The sequence below is a fragment of the Diadema antillarum genome, unplaced genomic scaffold, assembly GCF_040938485.1.
Source record: "Diadema antillarum isolate AM-2024a unplaced genomic scaffold, OU_Dant_1.0 seq00000460_RagTag, whole genome shotgun sequence".
Classification (NCBI taxonomy): domain Eukaryota; kingdom Metazoa; phylum Echinodermata; class Echinoidea; order Diadematoida; family Diadematidae; genus Diadema; species Diadema antillarum.
In genome coordinates, this window is record NW_027271431.1 from 1,002,960 (window position 1) to 1,022,151 (window position 19,192).

Genomic DNA, 19,192 nt, shown 5'->3' on the forward strand with positions numbered 1-19,192 from the left:
AGAATTATACCTCTACACGCATTTCAAGCCACGGTATGATAAACTGGAATCAATCACTGCTCAAATATCGTTCATATTCACTTCCCCAAGGTTTAACAAGGGTGTAAAGTAACCGGACCTGTGCCAATACTAATGCACTGTCCATGCAAAGTTAGCCGCGGCCCTGCCGGGCGACCCATGCTGCGGCACACCTCTCCAGCTCTTGGCTCCAGAGTAGACAACATACATGTACATTTATACATAATGTATGTGTGTGGTGTAACTGTTGTTAAGTCGATTTTTTCGACTTACACACAAGTCGAAAATTGCCTAAGTCGATGTGTTTTGCTCAGTCCCGAGAAGATTGACTTATGCGAGTTTAACTGTATTTGATTTGTGAGCATACAAAATTATAAAACTTAGGTAAAATGTTGCCCTTGCGGTTTTGATTTTTATCATTTTACTGAAAGTGAAAATAATTCAAGATTGACACCATAATGAAGAGGAGATAAAACTCTACAATGTGATACCAATAACTCGTCACCGCCCCCCCCCAAAAAAAAAACAACAACAACAACACGAACAAACAAACAAACAAACAACAAAATATGTGATTACGCCATTCTGGTTCTCAGCCGATGATATTTGAAAAGTTTTGTACAGTGGACAGGAGCAGTCAACTCTCCATGATATACATAGAAGAAGCACAAGACAAATCTTCCTAGACATGATATGAATTTGTGAATCATCTTGTGATAAGTGTGTGCTGATGACATCTTGTAAGTCAAATATTCTAGACTCTAGTCCACACAGATTTAACTGTATGCAGAGTTGGCTGCTGTTGTCCTTTGCATATTAGTAAATTATGTAACATGCCATTTGATGGGCCCTGTTAAAACACTCATCAATCATGCAACTGTGAGGCTGCTTGAGAAGTGACTTGTGGGAAGTGCAGTGAATGATATGAGTGCTCAATTTCTGGTGAGAAACTTGTCCAAGCTATTGGTAAGGTTGTTCACAACCTAAAAACACAGTCTACTAGAAAAATTTTTTGAGGCTGCGCGAACAAAACCTTATTACAATGAATTTCATGTCCTTGTTAAAGGGATAATTATTGAAAGGCTGCATATGGTGCTTGATGATTTGCTAATGACCAGGCATTATCTTGGCAATCTTCTTTCATAATGACTTTCTCAGCAGCAGTAATTGCTTTCACTTCAAAATATGTATTTTAAAAGAGGTCTGTACTTTCAGATGGTGTATGAACCTAGCAGAGTGAAGGATTGATACATTTCTCTCACTCACTTTCCATCTTAGTCTGTATGTTTGTTTCGTTTGTTTTGGAGTGTTTATATGAGAGTGAAAGGTGTTGCATGTAGGATGTGCTTCTTTTGTGAACTTGTATGTCAAACACCCCCCCCCCCACACACACACACAAACACACATACACACACCCACACACCCTGATTCCAAACTGATGCCTTCTGCAGATATTTTTTTTTTCATACCTCCAGACAATTATACGTACATACATGTACTGTACGAGCTGAAATTTTCGCTTACAGATATTTACGCGAATTGCTACTTGGAGGACATTTTGGTGTGTTGTTAATTTTGCAGTTGCGAGGGACTAACTGAACTTACTTATTCGTGCGTTGTTATTTTTGCATGTTGTTATTTTTGAGGTTCAAAGGCGATATGCGAAATTGGCGAAAATAAAACCACCGCAAAAATTTCAGCTCATACAGTGTGTAATGTACAGGTACGTGTACACCTGTATATGTATGTGTATTTTGCAGTCGCTCGAGTGTAAATTCATAGGTTGTACATGTACAAGTGTACTGTAAAACATGATATATTCGCGGCATGAAATTTTCGCGAATTGGCACTCGCGAAATTCGCGAAATTAAAATGCACGAAAACATTCCTCATTTTACAGTATTCAATTCGTGTTTTCAGTGATTGCTACATTTGTGCCTTAATATCCTTGTGAAATTGCCATGCCCTCGGCTATCTGAACTACAATAAACCAATAGCAAAATAAAGAAGGCAACCATGGATAAGTACAGTACGTTCCATCACAATGAAGTAAAAATTGCATGAAAGCAAAAGTCCCAAAATTATTTTCTATATCCAATTGTATCTTTGTATATTGTATTTGAAGCTGTAGCAAAATTTTGATAAACAAAATTTCAACTCAAGTTTACTAAATGGGCACAGCTACATGCGTATGGATAGTATGATATAATATGTACATGTAGTATGATGCTGTCAAACACACTGTCTCGAACATTGTAAAACTTACCAACCCCATTCTCACAACACGACAGTGACACTTAAATCACACCAAGAATCAAGAGATTCTTCATGTACTATCAGCAGCACACTTTCTTGGAAAATATTCCTGCAGCCATATTGAGGCTGGAATGTCCTCCCACAAGCCACCCAAGATAGAATTTTGAATCCACCAAGTCGTCGTCCTCTTCTATGGCCTCACATCAGAGGAAATAAATGACAATTTTGATTTTCAAGGTGTATTCATTGCAAGAAAAGAAATTTCACCTTGTTTTTCCTGCTTTTTTCCCCAACAAAACAATTCAGCCTGCCCTACTTACAGCTGCTCCACTGTACTCACGCACACCTCATACATTTTCACACCCACATAACCATTTATGAAACTGAGCTAAAACTTCATAAGCTGTTATTTTCGCGTACAGGTAATTTCGGTGTATTCATTGCAAAAAAACAACAAAAAACGCACAATTATTTACCTTGTTTTTCCCACTTTTTTTCCCCAACAGAACAATTCAGCCTGCCCAACTTAAGCTGCTCCACTGTACTCCAGCACACCTCATACATCTTCACACCCACATAACCATTTATGAAACTGAGCTAATACTGTATAAGCTGTTATTTTCGCGTACAGGTATTTTCGCGAATGAGGAGGCCAGAGACATTTATGCAAGATGCTGTTTTCGTGAATTAACAATGTTATCGTAAATGCACTACATGTACACGTATTACCCTAGCGCAACGCAAAATTTGTGTGTGTTGTGAAATTCGTGATCAGACTGTGATTCGCAAAATTCACAAAGATAACAGCTAGCTTATACAGTATCTTTTATCACACAGAGCATCCACAAAGCTGACACAAATCTACTGAAAATGAGTCTAAACAGCTCTGTCAAGATTGAAAATCAGTTTGATGTCTTAAAATAATATGTTTAATTCAGTAGGAGACAGTGTATGTACAATCATTTACATTTCATGCCGATTACTGTCACAAAATGGCACACAGCAGAGATAAACACACGAATACAGTACCCTCTTAAAGCAGTCAACTCTCCTAGTTACACATTCTGCTGCTATGTTCTCGGCTTGGTCTGAATCCATATCTGCCTTGGAGTGCCGATAATCATGCAAAATTCAAAACTTCATCCCCCCAAGACTTTAGTGGAATAGATCTGTAAAATGTACATGCACAGTGCACTCCCATTATAACGCACATGGTTACAATGAAATTCTTGTTGAGACAAAATAAAAATTCACCTCCCAAAATCATCATCTTTATCTTTTTACTTACAGTCAACCTTGCTGAAGTTGACTTCGCCTATGTAGAAGGTTTTTTCAAGTCCCTTCTCTTTATATTCGATTGATTTTAATCCCTCGTAAGTCGAATTTTCTCTTTGAATAGTCAAAGCTATTTCTTTAGTCCAAATAGATTCAATTTGGGTAAGGTTGACTATACTTTACTGTTTAGCCATAACAAAATTTTGATATAACGAAAGAAAACTGCCCGTCCCAAGGACTTTGATAACAGAAGTCGCATGCACACATGTATGCCATCAATTCTTGATAAATTGATACGAGAAATGTCTGTATGGAGAAAATTGCCAAACACTTGTTCTCGATTCATGCTGTACATCACCAAATCTGAACTTCAGCTGGTGGACTTCCCTCACCACGGGTGACAGATCAGCGTCTTAACATTCTCAATGAATGGTACAACAAATTTCTCCTAACCTTCATTGTAGCAGCAAGGCCTTGGTATAGGACTGCCAACCTTCCCACATCCATGCAGGCTTTATGTTTCTGCCTACTTTGTGGAGCAATAGACCAGAGTATTTTAGATACAGAGTAATTTCTGTCTGTATTACATGCCTGTAGATACTAGATCTGTTCCTTACTAAAAAAACATGCTTGCTATGACTTGCCCGATATAGCTATACCGGTAACTGCATGTAAATTGGACTTCCTAGTATTGCATTGTGTATTCAACTTGAATAGGTTACCCCAGGGCCTGCAAAAAATATAAGAATTCATACATTTAGGTAATCTAAGGTGGTCTGCTGACCACAAGCTGGCCACAAACATATACAAATGTAGCTTGTATAAGTGCTGCAAATCAACATGAAATTTGTTCAATATTGTTTCCATCAGATAATACCATCAGATCTTACAGATGTCTAACCAATATACTTACATGTAAATGAATGTATTGATATACCCTCATATAGTATGAACGCATGAGGGGTTGACTGTCAACTCAAACACAAGTTTTTCTTGAACAATTGCATTAGAGGGCTTCATGATGTTCTAATTAGCCTGCAGTAATATGCATCAAGTGTCAGTCACACTCTTATTTGGTGGCTACCAGGCAAAATAAAAAGCTGAATCTTTCAGCTCGGACACCTATGCCACTTCCCTCCCTCACAATGCCTGGGCATCTGGGCTGGATGATTTTGTAACTCGCTCTCTTCGTTTTTTTAGACAGTTGACCACCTTGGCAAGTGACAAGAGTTATCACTTGGCCTGGAATAGTAACTAATATGTTTCTAGTGAGTCAATGCTTTGATCGCTGTCTATCGAAAGATGGTGTCCAGCACTGACAAGGTGATAGAACTTTGCTGATGGATAGCAGAGAGCCAGCTGCATGCACTCGGAGGGTCAAGCATGGTCATTTGCAGTACCGGTCTGCCTTCATCTTCTCTCTCCTAATCAGATGGACAGTGGAAAAGAGGATGTTGCAAACATGAAACAAAATCTAGGTTCAAACAGTCAAATCAGTGAACTCAGGATTGTGATGACAGACATTGCAAAGAACTTGTGCGACAAAAATATTTCTATACACAGATTTGTATGAATATGTACTGCTATTAATACACATCTATACAAGCTCTTTAGTATAATTCAACAACACACTTGCATTGCCTGTACATTGACGATAACAGTTAACTACTGTAAAAGGCTCATTTAATAAATGCTGTGTAAGAGGAAATTTGATAAGTTTGCCTCCCTCAAATATTTCCTACATGCTTGGAGTTGAATCAAACTTGTACAAGTAAAGTCATCACCAGAACCCTGCCTGCCAATTTAGCTTTTTTCCCCCTCAGTAATTTCAGATAACAAGAGACCAAGCATGGCTGGCACTCACTGCAGCAGTAAAATGTAAAGCCTTGGGCACTGCCATGGTCCCTGTAAAATGATAATTACTAAGCCTGAATGGGTCCTGTCTTGCATGTGCAACATTTCTAATAGGCTACCTACAATGTAGCTACAGTTGTACCTAGAAAATTGAGCAGTTGCAGTAAAGCATGAAATTTTTGCGGCATGAAATTTTCACAAATTGTAGAGGGTGACCTTTTTTTTTGCGGCAAGAAATTTTTACAAATGGCACTATCATTCAATGCATATAGTGTACGCAAAAACTTTTGCGTGCATTTTAATTTAGTAACTCTTGGCTCTCGCAAAATTTCTCGAAAAATGCATACAAAAATTTCTGGTTTTTGATCCGTTGAGGCCAGGCTGATTTTGCTACAACACACATTTCCCATAGACTCTTGCCCAAGTACACTCGGAACTCGTTCTCATTGGGTTACGTAGATTCCAAACTCGAAGTTTTAACCCAATCCAGAGAAAAAGCTAGCCAGGAAGCATCTATCATTTCATCATTAATTCATTCCTATAAAACGTGTGGCTCTCTTAATTTTGGAATCATACAATAGGAAACAAAAAAAAATATTGGCTCAATTTTCTTGCTGCCATCTCTCCTACACTTTGCATTGCATTGCATCCGACCCGATCCCATCCCATCCAACACTCCCTGTGCAGTTCAGGTGATATAGCGTTGAAGCCTCTGGCTCATTTAAGGCTATCAGTGGTCATATTTCTGCTCACCTGTCTAACAAAGCTTCATGAAGTCTTCCTTTCTCCCGCGCCTTCGTCAGCCCGCTTCTCTCTGTCTCATTGATAATCATTTTGTGGTCTTGGAAACTCTGGAATTTTTTGCTGCAGTAAAAAAAAAAAAAGACAAAAAAAAGAAGAAGAAAAGACAAAAAACAAAAGAAAAGAAAAAATCATATAGATCATTGAGAAGGTGAGATTCTTACATACCATAAAAGGATAACTTTCTCATTTTTCACACCAGCTATGAATTAATGCTTTGCAAATATGGTTAAATATGACAGATAATGTGAATATTTTCCCTAGCCCTAACAGATTCAATTTCCTCTAGTTCACCATATACTCTTCCAAGCATACTAATCGGGAGAATCATGATAAGAATATTCCCTTTCTCCATAGGAACACAAATAAAAAAACTTCACTCATTTTCAGAATCTTAAGAACAATAGTGGTACGTAAAATCACACTCATGTTAGCCCACTTGGAGTATGTATCATCATATATTGGTATGCACTGTTCACATACAAAGTAAGCACATCTATCAGAAATAAAAAAAAAAAGATGCACACACACACACATATACTTCGAACCTGGATCCCACAGTGGAATAAATTATCTTTTATGACAATTAAATGTGCATGACCACAATAAAACTACATGAACAAGTGGTCTCTAGGTTTTCATAAAGTGGTCTGATGTTTATGAATTTTTACTCAAAACATCATCATCACCACGAATGCAGGTTTTTTCCTTTTCTTCTTCTCTTTTTTTTGGGGGAGGCATATCTATTTTGCATGACAATCAAGCTTCAAAATACATCCACCTTGACAATAGTGTATGATACAGACTGTCCCAGCAATGGACCAAGATGCTCCTCTGCATCTACTTACACGTAGCTAACTTCACATGACCTCATATCGCCCTTCTCTTCCTCAGGAATGTCATCTTTCTTCTTCTTGATCAAGGGAGCATCACTCCTGATCTAAAGATCACAATACCAGAAACGAAATGAAATATTGATACATGTGCAAGTTACTTAAACATCCATTTAAAGCATCAAGCAGTTTAAAAGAAGATAAAAACAAAACTATTTCTAAAATTCATAATTTGTCAGAAAGCAAGGCAGGTGGTCAAAAATTATTTGCACTCTTCATTCATTATATGCTCACGTAAACACAGACATGACTGATTTCAGTGAAAAGATCTCATCGATGCACAATGAGGTCAACTGAACAGAATCTACAAACAGTATATTCCTTTGAATTTTTGTTTCCAGAGGAGAACTACCCTTTATCATTTCACACATTAATCATTACGCTAAATTCCACTTATTTCAAATGTATTCATCTCAAGGAAATGAAAAAGAAACAATCATATCGTCGCTGGGGCGATAAGACTTCGTATCTACAAAATGTCCAATGTTCAGGAGAGCCAAAAAACATGGCGGCCAAAGCACTGTGGCGAATGGGATAGCCTTTCCCTTGGCATGCCGTGGTGGCTTCAATTTTGGAGTAAGACAGTTGGGATTTGGACAGGACATCACTTAACCCATTATTTGACCAATAATCCAAAAAAGTCATTTTCACCAAAATTGCAGAAACAAAGTCTTATCACCCCAGCGATGATATATACTTCAAAAGTAGGTATGGAAAAATAAGCTTTCGGAGCCATTCTACTGAACTGCTAATTCACCTTTCCTCTCATTGTCTGAAATGTAAAGGGATATGTTGATTGTGACGGGAAATAAAGGAACCATAAAGATGAAATCTTACAACAAGCATCTCATCCAGCCCTGCTGTTGTACTGGTTGCAACCAAGTCTCCCTCGTCGTCACAGGAAACAAAGCAGTTGTTATAGCCAAGAATGGCCAGATTCCCCTGCAGACAACAGAGAAACACAAACCAAAGAATGATATTATCAAAGGAGCAATCACAGATTTGAATGAAAAATCGATTAAACAAGGAAAAGTAGAAATTACGCGGTGCGTAATGTATGTCCCCGCCGGAAGTAGCATTTTGTAGCAAAATGTACAATATAGGTCGAAAATCAAGGTCAAAGGTCAAAGAGGTCAAAGAAGTCAAAGGTCAAAATTCTCTGTAGAAGTTTTGAAGCCCTCACCTAGTGCCATCACATAAAGCAAACGGAATCGAAATCGGGTTAGAAATGGCGAAGGAGTAGCATTTTGTAGCCAATGTACAATATAGGTCAAAAATCAAGGTCAAAGGTCAAAGAATTCAAAGGTCAAAATTCTGTGTAGAAGTTTTGAAGCCCTCACCTAGTGCCATCACATAAAGCAAACGGAATCGAAATCTGGTTAGAAATGGCGAAGGAGTAGCATTTTGTAGCCAATGTACAATATAGGTCGAAAATCAAGGTCAAAGGTCAAAGAAGTCAAAGGTCAAAATTCTGTGTAGAAGTTTTGAAGCCCTCACCTAGTGCCATCACATAAAGCAAACGGAATCGAAATTGGGTTAGAAATGGCTAAGGAGTAGCATTTTGTAGCAAAATGTACAATATAGGTCAAAAATCAAGGTCAAAGGTCAAAGAAGTCAAAGGTCAAAATTCTGTGTACAAGTTTTGAAGCCCTCAACTAGTGCCATCACATAAAGCAAACGGAATTGAAATCGGGTTAGAAATGGCGAAGGAGTAGCATTTTGTAGCAAAATGTACAATATAGGTCAAAGGTCAAGGTCAAAGGTCACAACTGAAATTCTGTGTACAAGTTTCAAAGCTCCTATGTAGTGCTATCATATAAAGCAAACAGAATCAAAATTGGCTCATAAATGACAGAGAAGTAGCAAATTGAAGATTTTGATCACACACGGACGCACACACGGACGGACATACGGACGCACGGACACACACACGTACGGAGCCCGTTTCATAGTCCCCTGCTCGAACTCGTTCGGCGGGGACAAAAATAAATAAGACAACATATCGGAAGATCTCATTAACATGGTATGCCATAATGTTCACTATTGTTTTCGACAGAAAAAAAAAATTACCTTGGATAAGAATTAATATGTTTGAGTTTTGATGGTTCTTACCACGTCATTAAATGTGTTAAAAATTGGCAAACATGATTCATGGCTATATGCAGATTTGCAATATATGACCTTAGCACTTCCTCATGAAGGAAATATGTATTTTTCAATATTTGCTCAATTTTCTAATCTAATGCAGTGCTAGTACTAATTTAGAAAATACTACAACCAGTCTCAATGTGTACATATTATCATTACCATAGACATTATCATCATTTATATTAGCAGCAGAAGTAGGAGTAGGAGGATCAGTAATTTTAATGGTTATATCATTATCATTCCACAGTATAAATATCATTTTTACGATGTGGTAGTTATACACTGCAGTAGTTATAAACTGTAGTAGTCATCAGTCAGACCGCAGCACGTATGCTAATGAGCCGATCCGGTAAGATTTATTCAGCACTCTCGTTGACGATCTTTGCGTTCGAAAGGTGTCTCGTCGTGTGAGATTTTGCGAGAGTTTGACAGGGCTATGGATTTCACAGTGTAGCGACTTGTGCATACATTCGTCATGGCTACAAGTCACGGTAAATTGTTCTGCAGACTTTGATCTTTTTTTTGATACTAAATTTGCATATAATATCAGATCTTATCATGACGATAATTATAATCAGTTGAATTTGCGTAAATTTTACCTGCTTTTCACGGAAGATTTTGTCGTCTCAAGTTCGTTTTTGGTTCCTGACCGGTTTAAGAAACTGTTGTTTCTGATTTTGGCTTTTTCGTAGAGAGGAAACTTTAATAGATACTCATCATATATTGGAGTCAAGGAGATGCAAACATGATTTTTACTATTTTTTCTGTTTTGAAATGTCTGTAAAATTCACTCCTAAGCCGGAAGTATGCTCCACACAAAGTGTACAGTGGCGCGAAAGAGCTCTCTCATTGGACAGTGCTTGCATCCAGCACTTGAACTTGGCTTGAACTATACGCGTGCCAAGAAACCGCAAGTGGCATCAAACCGTTATGTAGCAGCGTAATGACGTAATGCAAGCGCTGAATGTAAGCACTGTCCAATGAGAGAGCTTACTCTTGAGATTGCACGTTTTCAAGCTGATCAGCACTGACATCGATGTATATTTTACTGGTTCCTGACCGGTTTAAGCAACAAATTGTCAAGATATTTACATGGATAGGAAGATTACAGAGATAGACTACCAAATAATGCATTTTCATTGAGATGCAAAGTGAATTTGGTATTCTTTTGACGTCTTGAACGTGTACTGCACGAATTACTTTTTTCATAATTTTTCAAGCTCAAATTATGCTATGATATTTTTCATTTACAATAATTTGAGTAACATGTGACAATAGTTTACATATTTTCCTTGAATTTGATACCAAATTTGTGAATATAAGGTGTATTTTTGTTGCCGAAAGCCAAAGGACAAAATCCCCTTACTCAGCTCATTAGTATGCAAGCCTCGAGCGGGCTTGCATACAAGTTGAATAAATACGAGCGAATTATCGGGTGCTGCGGTCTGACTGTCATGGTCAGTGGTAGAAATATTAATATCTACACTCACATCTTGAAAAATGGGTTCAAACTGTTCCCTTGGCCCCATGGCTTCGGACCGCCCAACTACCCTCTTCTTTTCATCCACCGAGACATATTTGCCGTATCCTGTCTTGAAGGCCACCTTGCTCTCAGATATCTGGATGGCTGTCAGCTGTTCTGGTTGGGAAGGCCCCTCTTCAGCTGTGGAGATTGATGAAAGAGATTCTTCTTCAATTAGTTTATCACCAAATACACTGTGATTCTGCTTGCTTTATACTTTGGATGGAAGCCATCAATCAAATTTCTCTTATTACATATTGAATCATAATACAACCAAGATTGGCAGTGCAAGCGTGTTTTAGAGACATAAGGAATGCTCATTTATTTGAGTTAAAGGGGAAATTAGCCTGATAAAAAAGAGTAAAATGTTACGAGTTTAAGGGTACAAATTTGACTGAAATCAGACGAAAAGTAAGGAAGTTATGAAATTTTGAAGTTTTGCATATTTCTGCAAAAGAGTTCTTGTACATTGAATACGGATATGAAAATGAGTAAGCTAATCATGTCATAACGTCACAAATTTCCATTGATCGCGTACGAGAAATGACAAAAATTCAATGTTTCTCTCATTGAAGTCTGAAACATGTTATTCCTGGTTGAATAATTTCAGAATAGTGATCAGTTAATAGATATATCAGGATTTGAGCCTCGAGCATAATTGCATTAGGACGAAAAACTGGAAATTTCAAAATTTTATGTACAAACTTTCTGGCAAGTTGTGAGGAGATGACATGCTCACTTTGAAATTTGCATAGTCATATTGACCGTTCAAGAACTCTTTCCTCAAAAATTAGCAAAACTTCAAAATGTCAATAATTTCCTTATTTTTCATCCAATTTCAATCAAAATTTCACTGTTGAACTCGTAATATTTTATTCTTTCTTATCAGACTAACTTTTATTTGGACTGGATTTCCCCTTTAATACAGCACTAACAAAATGTGACCCTGCACCTCAAAACAAACAAAAAGTCGCCAGACATGAATTTTTAGTTAAGACCATATTCTGAAAGAGCAGACTTTAAGCTTTAAAATGATGTATAACTCAAATCAAACGGACTCTCCTAACCTATCTAAATATTGGAAAGAAAGCACAAACTCAGGAAAAGTGTGAACTGAGAAAAGAGGCTCTGAAGTACAGTGTCTATTCAAGCGCTTAATCTTTACCAAATCGTGCTGGCTGTGCGATGAATGGGACAAAAAAAAACCAGGAAGTAAACCACCAGAGTAACAACAAAAAAGAGATTATCAGATTAAACTGAAATTTAGGCATGCCGCATTAACACATTCTGTCCATAATTAATGCCAACTTTCAAAGCAGTAGCACTAACCTTTCAAAAGTTATTAGAGTTGAAAGTGAAGAGTGTGGACAAGGTTTTTCAGAAATGAAAAAGGGAACTCTAAAAACACACCTAATCACACTATTCTACCAAAAATGTTTGAGATAAACTGCTAAAAAAACACACTTTCCTGCCCGTTTTGTGATACCAAATTTTAGCATAATGTAAAAGAAGACCCGCTCTTTCAGAAAATATGAAAAAGTCAAGTTCGGCTAGGTTGACCCATTTCACTTATTTTCAGTCCTCACGCAAAATCAATGTGTGCGACTTTATGTTCGTTTTGAGGTGCACGGTCACAAATGGTCTCTGACAGGGAGCTTTTAAATTTTCACTGGAACAGCACCAGCATGATATGACCACTTTTCATATTGATAAAATTGCCTCTCAGCTCATTAAATTTAAAACATTACAATAATCATAACGGGAAATTCTTTCAAGCATGAATCAACATTTCTGAAATGCCGACTGCATGACTCAAACTGAACTGCATGACTCAATCAAGTTAGGGGGCTTTTCTCTGTGAACTGATAATGCTGCAGCACACACCCTTAAAGGACAAGTCCACCTTCATACATAAGGATTGAGAGACTGCAGCAATATTAGTAGAACACATCAGTGAAAGTTTGAGGAAGATTGGACAATACGTTCAAAAGTTATGAATATTTTAAGTACACGTATCTGCGCAGTCACTGCTGAAAGAGAAGACTACTACAGTGTATGATGTCACATGTGTACAACTATATACGGAAAATAAAAAGAGAATTTCACAAAACTTTACTTTTTGAATAAAGTGCACATTTCTTCAACTTGCTACTGACGTATGTTAAGGGTAATATTATTCCCCCTGCCTTCTGAAAGAGAGAAGTCAAGTGTCCTTTTGTAATGCGAGAAAAATGGAAATATCTTGAATTTTCTTTATTCTTTCTTTATATCGTTGTACTCATGTGACATCACAAGCTATAGCAGTCTTTTCATCCAGCCGTGACTGAGCAGAAACTTCAAAAATTCATAACTTTTTAACGGATTGTCTGATTTTCTCAAACTCTCACTGATGTGTTTTACTAATATTGCTGTATTCACTCACCCACATGTCTATGAAGGTGAACTTGTCCTTTAAAGTGTGTGAAGTACCATCACTTTACTTTCACTGACATTCTATTGACTTTGTGTATAAACATGTTGCCATTGCTACTGAAAGAGTTAAGAAGGGTACTCTGAGAAGAATTCATCAGATGAGGTTGCAGAACAACATCCAAATCTGTTCACTACTTTTTGAGTATTTTGCACACGGACAAACAAACAAACACTGAAGAAAACATAACCTCCTCCCCTTCACGGAGGTAATACTACGAGAGCACGCTATCTACTAGTAGAGCATAAGATGTATACAAGCAATGTCACCTGTTTTGTGAGGAGGCCCTAGAGTAAGGAGGCCATTGTCCATGGAGTAGATGAATGTCTTAGGTCCCATTTCAATGGCAATGTTACCCTTGATCCCAGAAAATGAGGATACAGTCCACCAGCCACCTATGAAGCAAAAGAACAGAGTGGCAGATTCAGTCAGATGAAGGATTGGTCACAATATGCGAGTCTTTTATCAATTCCTATTCACAACCTTTCTTTCAACCACCTTTCTTTCTCTTTCTCTCTCTCTCTAAACACACTAACACTCACACACACACACACACACACACACACATATGTGTATCACTGTATATGTATACATATCATATTTATGAAAGTGTCCACAGACAAGGTGGAAAGAAAGATTCTAAACAGGAATATATTATGTGTATGTGTGTGTGTGTATACAATGTATACATGTATATATATAAGATGTGTAAAGTGTATACCTTGTACAGTCAACCTTGCCTAAGTCTCATAATTGGACTGAAGAAATAACTTTGACCTAGAGAAAATTTGAATTAGGGATGAAAATCAAATAATAAGAAGAGAATTGAACAGACGTTCAACTCAGGCAATTATTCCACTTATGGGAGGTCGACTTACAGGGATGGTATAGTATTGGTTGAGGTAAGAATTTAGCTTTTAATTTTGCAAGATACTTAGAAACCACTTCATGAAATGTCAAAAAGCATACAATTCTAAGAGGAGTTTAAAGTTTATTTGATGAAATCGGTTTTGAAGTGGCTGAGATATCCAAAAACAAAGTGAGACAAAGCAATCCTAATAAAAGGTGGGTCCCACCTTTTATTAGGATTGGTTCGTTTTGGATATATGATCTCAGCCATTTCAAAACCAACTTTCATCAAATAAACTTTAAATTCCTCTGAGAATTATATGATCTTTCATATTTCATAAAAGGTTACTCACTATCTCAAAACATCATCATAAAAAACAATGGAAATCTCAAGCCCTCTCTCAACCAAAACAGTACCATCCCTTTAAAGCAAAGTTGACTGTATTCCTGCATGCCTAAAATATTACTGTTGGACATGAAAATGCATTACTTCTCCTCTTTGTCATCTCATATATGTACACTATAAGACAGAGAGAGAGATACATATGATTACAATACATTGTTGTGTGTGTCCGAGTGCATGCAAATTTATATCAATAATTGATGATAATTATATGGTATACATGTATCTGCATTCAAAAAGTTTGTTATCTATCTTTCAAAATGTGTTTACATAAAGTGAAGATCAAAGAGGAAAAAATCCTTTTCTGTAATGTTTCTGAAACATATATAAAAATATCTGACTTTGCAAGTTTATAATTATTAGGGAATATGACAACTTGGACACTCATGAATGAAAAGGAGCGAAGACACAAAATTTGATTTCACATAATGTTCATATGCCATCCCCCACCACCTAAAAAAGGACAGCCCTTTATATGTATTTTTAGAAGATGAAAAATTCCACATGTTTACTGCCTTGTGTAAAATATATACTCTAGTGATGTTATAACTCTTACTCTAAACATTTTTGAAACACAAACCCTACATTAAATCATACTACTTGGTCTAACTGGCAATCCTATCTTATATATCAATCTAAGGATCTCATCTGTTTAAAAAAAAAGCCCCATAAAGTATACTATACAGGTATGAGCAGAAATGGTGAGAATGATACCCTTTAAATACACTGTAGTGACAATGAATAATTTTCACTTTCATAAAAGGAACAGAGGGCAATCTATGGTATCACTTTGCATATACTACACAAGTTTCTCTGCTCAACAAATACTTCACACTTGCAGTGAATAACCATAAAGCACATTACATGTCCACTGATAGTGATACTTTCTCCCTCGTATAACAATTTTACTGCACTATTACACTATCAAACTCCATCACAATCTGAAATCAGAATTTAGGAGCTTGTGTGGTCTGCAGGAGCTGGGCAGGCCAATAGCATATACAGTGTAGACCCTCTACAGATCTAGGTCTTAAAATAGCCCGACCAGATGCCGTTGTGATCAAATTGAATTTATTGGTGAATTGTGCAATTGCATTACATTAATCAATACTGATCATGTCTTTTTCTTACCATGCTTCTCGGCATCTTTCATCTTCTCTGAACTTTCTTCTTCATGTTCCCTCTTGCGCTTTTTCTTGTGTTTCTTTGAGCTGTAATCAAATGTATAACTTATAAGTATAAACACAAGCACAAAAAAGCATGAAACAAGTGGATGAAACATCATTCCCATCGCCATCATCGGTAAAGAATATTTGAAGAAGAGAAGATAAACTAAACTTTTAAAGGCAATATACCTACCATGTCCATGAATAAAAACCAAATAAGGACCAAATCGTGAGGTAATAATTGGTCAATCACAAATTTGCAACGACAAAAACAAACAAACAAACAAACAAAAAACCAATCTCATATTCGCTTGACACCATGTCAATTTCACAGATTCCTTGCATGCGCAGCTAGCTACTCTACTGCATTCAGAATCATTTCGATGGAAATGAAAAGCACTAACGCCTATTTCAGTAGGTCGGACTACTGTGAATACAATCTCTGTTGTTAACAATCTGCTGCAACAACGATAAAAGCCAACGACCCATCCTTTAAATGCCTCTTTCGTTTAGTGTATATACTCACGATTTGTGGTCCGACGAACTTCCTTTCAACTTCAGCTTGCCAGTCTTTACAAATTTATAGTCTGACATTTTTGCAAGTAGAAAAGTATCTTGACATAGGGCGCTCGACTTGTAGTCAACTTGTAGCCAACCAGTAAAATGGTACAAACCATGAACGGAACCTATCAATAGTCCCACTTGCATTATCACCGCGTAAGTAATTGCTGTACATTTAAAGACCAATACGATGTATTGTCGTCACTGGTGGCGCAGTAGGCCTTTGACCGCCTAGCCTTCTCACGCAAACCCAAATTCGGGACGGCATTATTGCTGGTTCGAGGGCTTATCGCTATTAGAGACTGAGGACAATTTGTATTATATTCGCAATCATTTATGGCATCATGATTAGCCACTCTCTGAGGAAGACATGTCTTTATGATGCTAATAACATTTAGCCATCCTTACATAAGAGTTGAGCAGTACATAATTGTACAGATAAGGGACGAGAGAATAGAATTGCTCAAAGATTGATGAAATAAGTATCGTAAAATAACTTGACGGGACACCTCGGACAATAACAACATAAAAACTTACAATTTCCTATGAGCTGAAATTCCATTTCATTTAACAATTTGATAAACAAGCAAAATACACGTTTCTTTATATAGTAATTCAAAATAAATCTTCAGATTGCTCAAACGATTGTGTTATCGAACCGCAGACGATCATCAAAGGCACAATCATAATACCGCACATCGGTCAGGGACTAGTATAGATGGGTGGTCTGGTGTAGCAACAATCCGATGTATTTGATGGACTGTTGATTCTGCTTGAGATTGATCAAGGACCTTTCCCTCTCTTCTCGACTCTTCCACTTTCTCTTCAAGCGGGTAGACCAATGGGTATATTTTATTCCTATTCGAAACGGCATTATACGTTAGCAGTGGGCACCAAATTCCGCTAGGTGTTTGAAAAAAGTTGAGTACAAATCAAATCCACGGTTTGAATGAAAAGAGTATTTCTTTCATAGACTTATACAAGTGTACACTTGATCCTGCACACAATGGTTGCATGTCTGCTTTCCGCTAATTACAAAAGTGATGTCGGATGACTGTTGTCATTCCATGAACGATGATGAACTATAATATATAGGCACCGCATGAAATTAAGAGATGCAGTCCTGCCACTGATTAAAACACGGAGTGGATCTTGCTTCTAGGCCTATATACGTCTTCTGCGATTAATAACATTAGCATTTGTACTGAAATAATGACATTAGGTTGGGAATATTAGTTGGTGTATGAAAACAAAAGTACAGTAGTTCCAAGATTAAACACGTTGTCAACCAAGATTCACAGTCGTGGAGCAAGCAACATTCTCCGTGCAAGGAATATTGTTGATGAAAATCATCGGGCCTGGGAGTTTTGACAGCTTGAATATCTTGATAAGCATTTTCTGGCTGTATTACTCATCATTACCACCTTGTGCCAGGCAGTATCATGGAGGGTTAGGCGTGGAATACGTTACGTGCATTTTTTTTGTGTGTGTGTGTTAGCAGACAAAGTTCATCGAATGTAGAAAAATCCACTCATGTGAAAAACAAGATGGCGGCATGAAAGAAGCTTTGGTCTGCCATCCAGGCACCTGATGTCAATGAACTCATTTTCAGCAATACTGATGCGTTTCATTCCACATTCTTAATATTCAAATGCACTTGAAACCAATTAAGTGAATTTGTTTTATTTTCATTAATCTTGAAGACACGAGTCATATTTTCCATGTACTATGTCGAAAGGGATATTCATGTCACTTCTCTGCGTTTTCTTGTGTGAAATATTTCACAGAAATCATACTGACTTGCATATTCATGCTTATGGCTTGTAAAGTATTTTGCATATCATATTTATATGCTAGTTCTCTTCCTTATCCTGAAGTTGGTGAATTGTCTATAAAGCTGTAAATATTTCTTTAAAAAGGAATTTCCCCTTCACGATATATGACTTTGTAATAATACACAGTGAAGTTTTGATATTTGACATTGAAGCAAAAGAAGAACAGGAGAGATAAGTCATTAACCACCAAGACCACTAAACTTGCGTCTAAACGATCTGAATTGTTAGATGCATAGATATAGGGTCTGTTAGATGTCAAATTTCATTCAAGTAGGTACGTGTTCATTCATTCATTCATTCATTCATATTCATTCATTCATTCATTCATTCATTCATTCATTCATTCATTCATTCATTCATTCATTCATTTTTCCCCATTTCCGACTGAAACACATAGATATTTTACAGACTCGAGATTGAATACATGAATTACATCACAATGCATGATAAAAGATAAGTTTACAGAATATTGTAAGTATACAGAAACGCTGAAAATGAAGAGCAATGCTAAAAAGCGGCGTTTGCAGGGTGAATCCCCCCACACGTTCAACATGTCATAATACAACAAATCATAACTATGACTGTTCATGTTATTGTGTAATTTGGTATAGATTTTGTTTCCTGAACGAAATGTATACTTCATTCATCAAACCTTCGATCAGTGAGCCTAATCGATGTGCCCAAATACACCAAAGAATTCGAAAAGTTACTTCAATTCAATTCACGTCATGATATTTTGTTCGTGGACTGAAACAAGCGAGAAAACAGGTATTTCTTGCACACGCGCATGTCTGCTTGGATTATCGTAGGGTGTTCGTGGTGTTCTCGATGTGTAGCATGCATTTACGCAATTGAAAACTGTAGAAGGATTCCTGCTAATGAATCCGTGCACTCATTAATGGAAACCCGATGAATTCCAAAATAATTCAGACTTATGGATTATGCTAAATATCAGCACGAGTAAATGCACTGTAATCATAGGACATCAAAACGTGTGTGACATAAATTATGTTAAAAAAAAGGAGTTAAAATACTGAAAATGTTTCAACAGGATTCACAGTCGTAGAGCAAGGAACGCAAGTGGAATATTGGCGATGAACTTCTCGTGCGTGGGAATTTTGACAGCTTGAATATCTTGATA

At 37.1% G+C, this 19,192-nt stretch overlaps 1 protein-coding gene across 1 annotated transcript; it reads right to left on the reverse strand.

Annotated features, from left to right (window-relative positions):
• Window positions 1-3,656: 3,656 nt before the first annotated feature.
• Window positions 3,657-16,314, reverse strand: LOC139733023 (protein FRG1-like). Its single transcript, XM_071643866.1, has 8 exons — window positions 16,182-16,314; window positions 15,621-15,700; window positions 13,507-13,632; window positions 10,736-10,908; window positions 7,935-8,039; window positions 7,053-7,144; window positions 6,157-6,267; window positions 3,657-4,973 (listed from the first exon to the last, which is right to left on the reverse strand). Exons 1-8 carry the CDS (start codon window positions 16,247-16,249, stop codon window positions 4,937-4,939), a joined length of 792 nt encoding a protein of 263 aa, XP_071499967.1. The 5' UTR covers window positions 16,250-16,314; the 3' UTR covers window positions 3,657-4,936.
• Between the last annotated feature and the right edge of the window lie 2,878 nt (window positions 16,315-19,192).

Coding starts and splice junctions, on each gene's coding strand:
- LOC139733023 (XM_071643866.1), bottom strand. CDS start 16,249: ATGTCAGACTATAAATTTGTAAAGACTGGCAAGCTGAAGTTGAAAGGA. Junction 8,040..10,735: donor TTGAACCCATTTTTCAAGAT/GTGAGTGTAGAT, acceptor TGTTGTCTGCAG/GGGAATCTGGCCATTCTTGG. Junction 6,268..7,052: donor TCATGTGAAGTTAGCTACGT/GTAAGTAGATGC, acceptor TTTTTACTGCAG/CAAAAAATTCCAGAGTTTCC.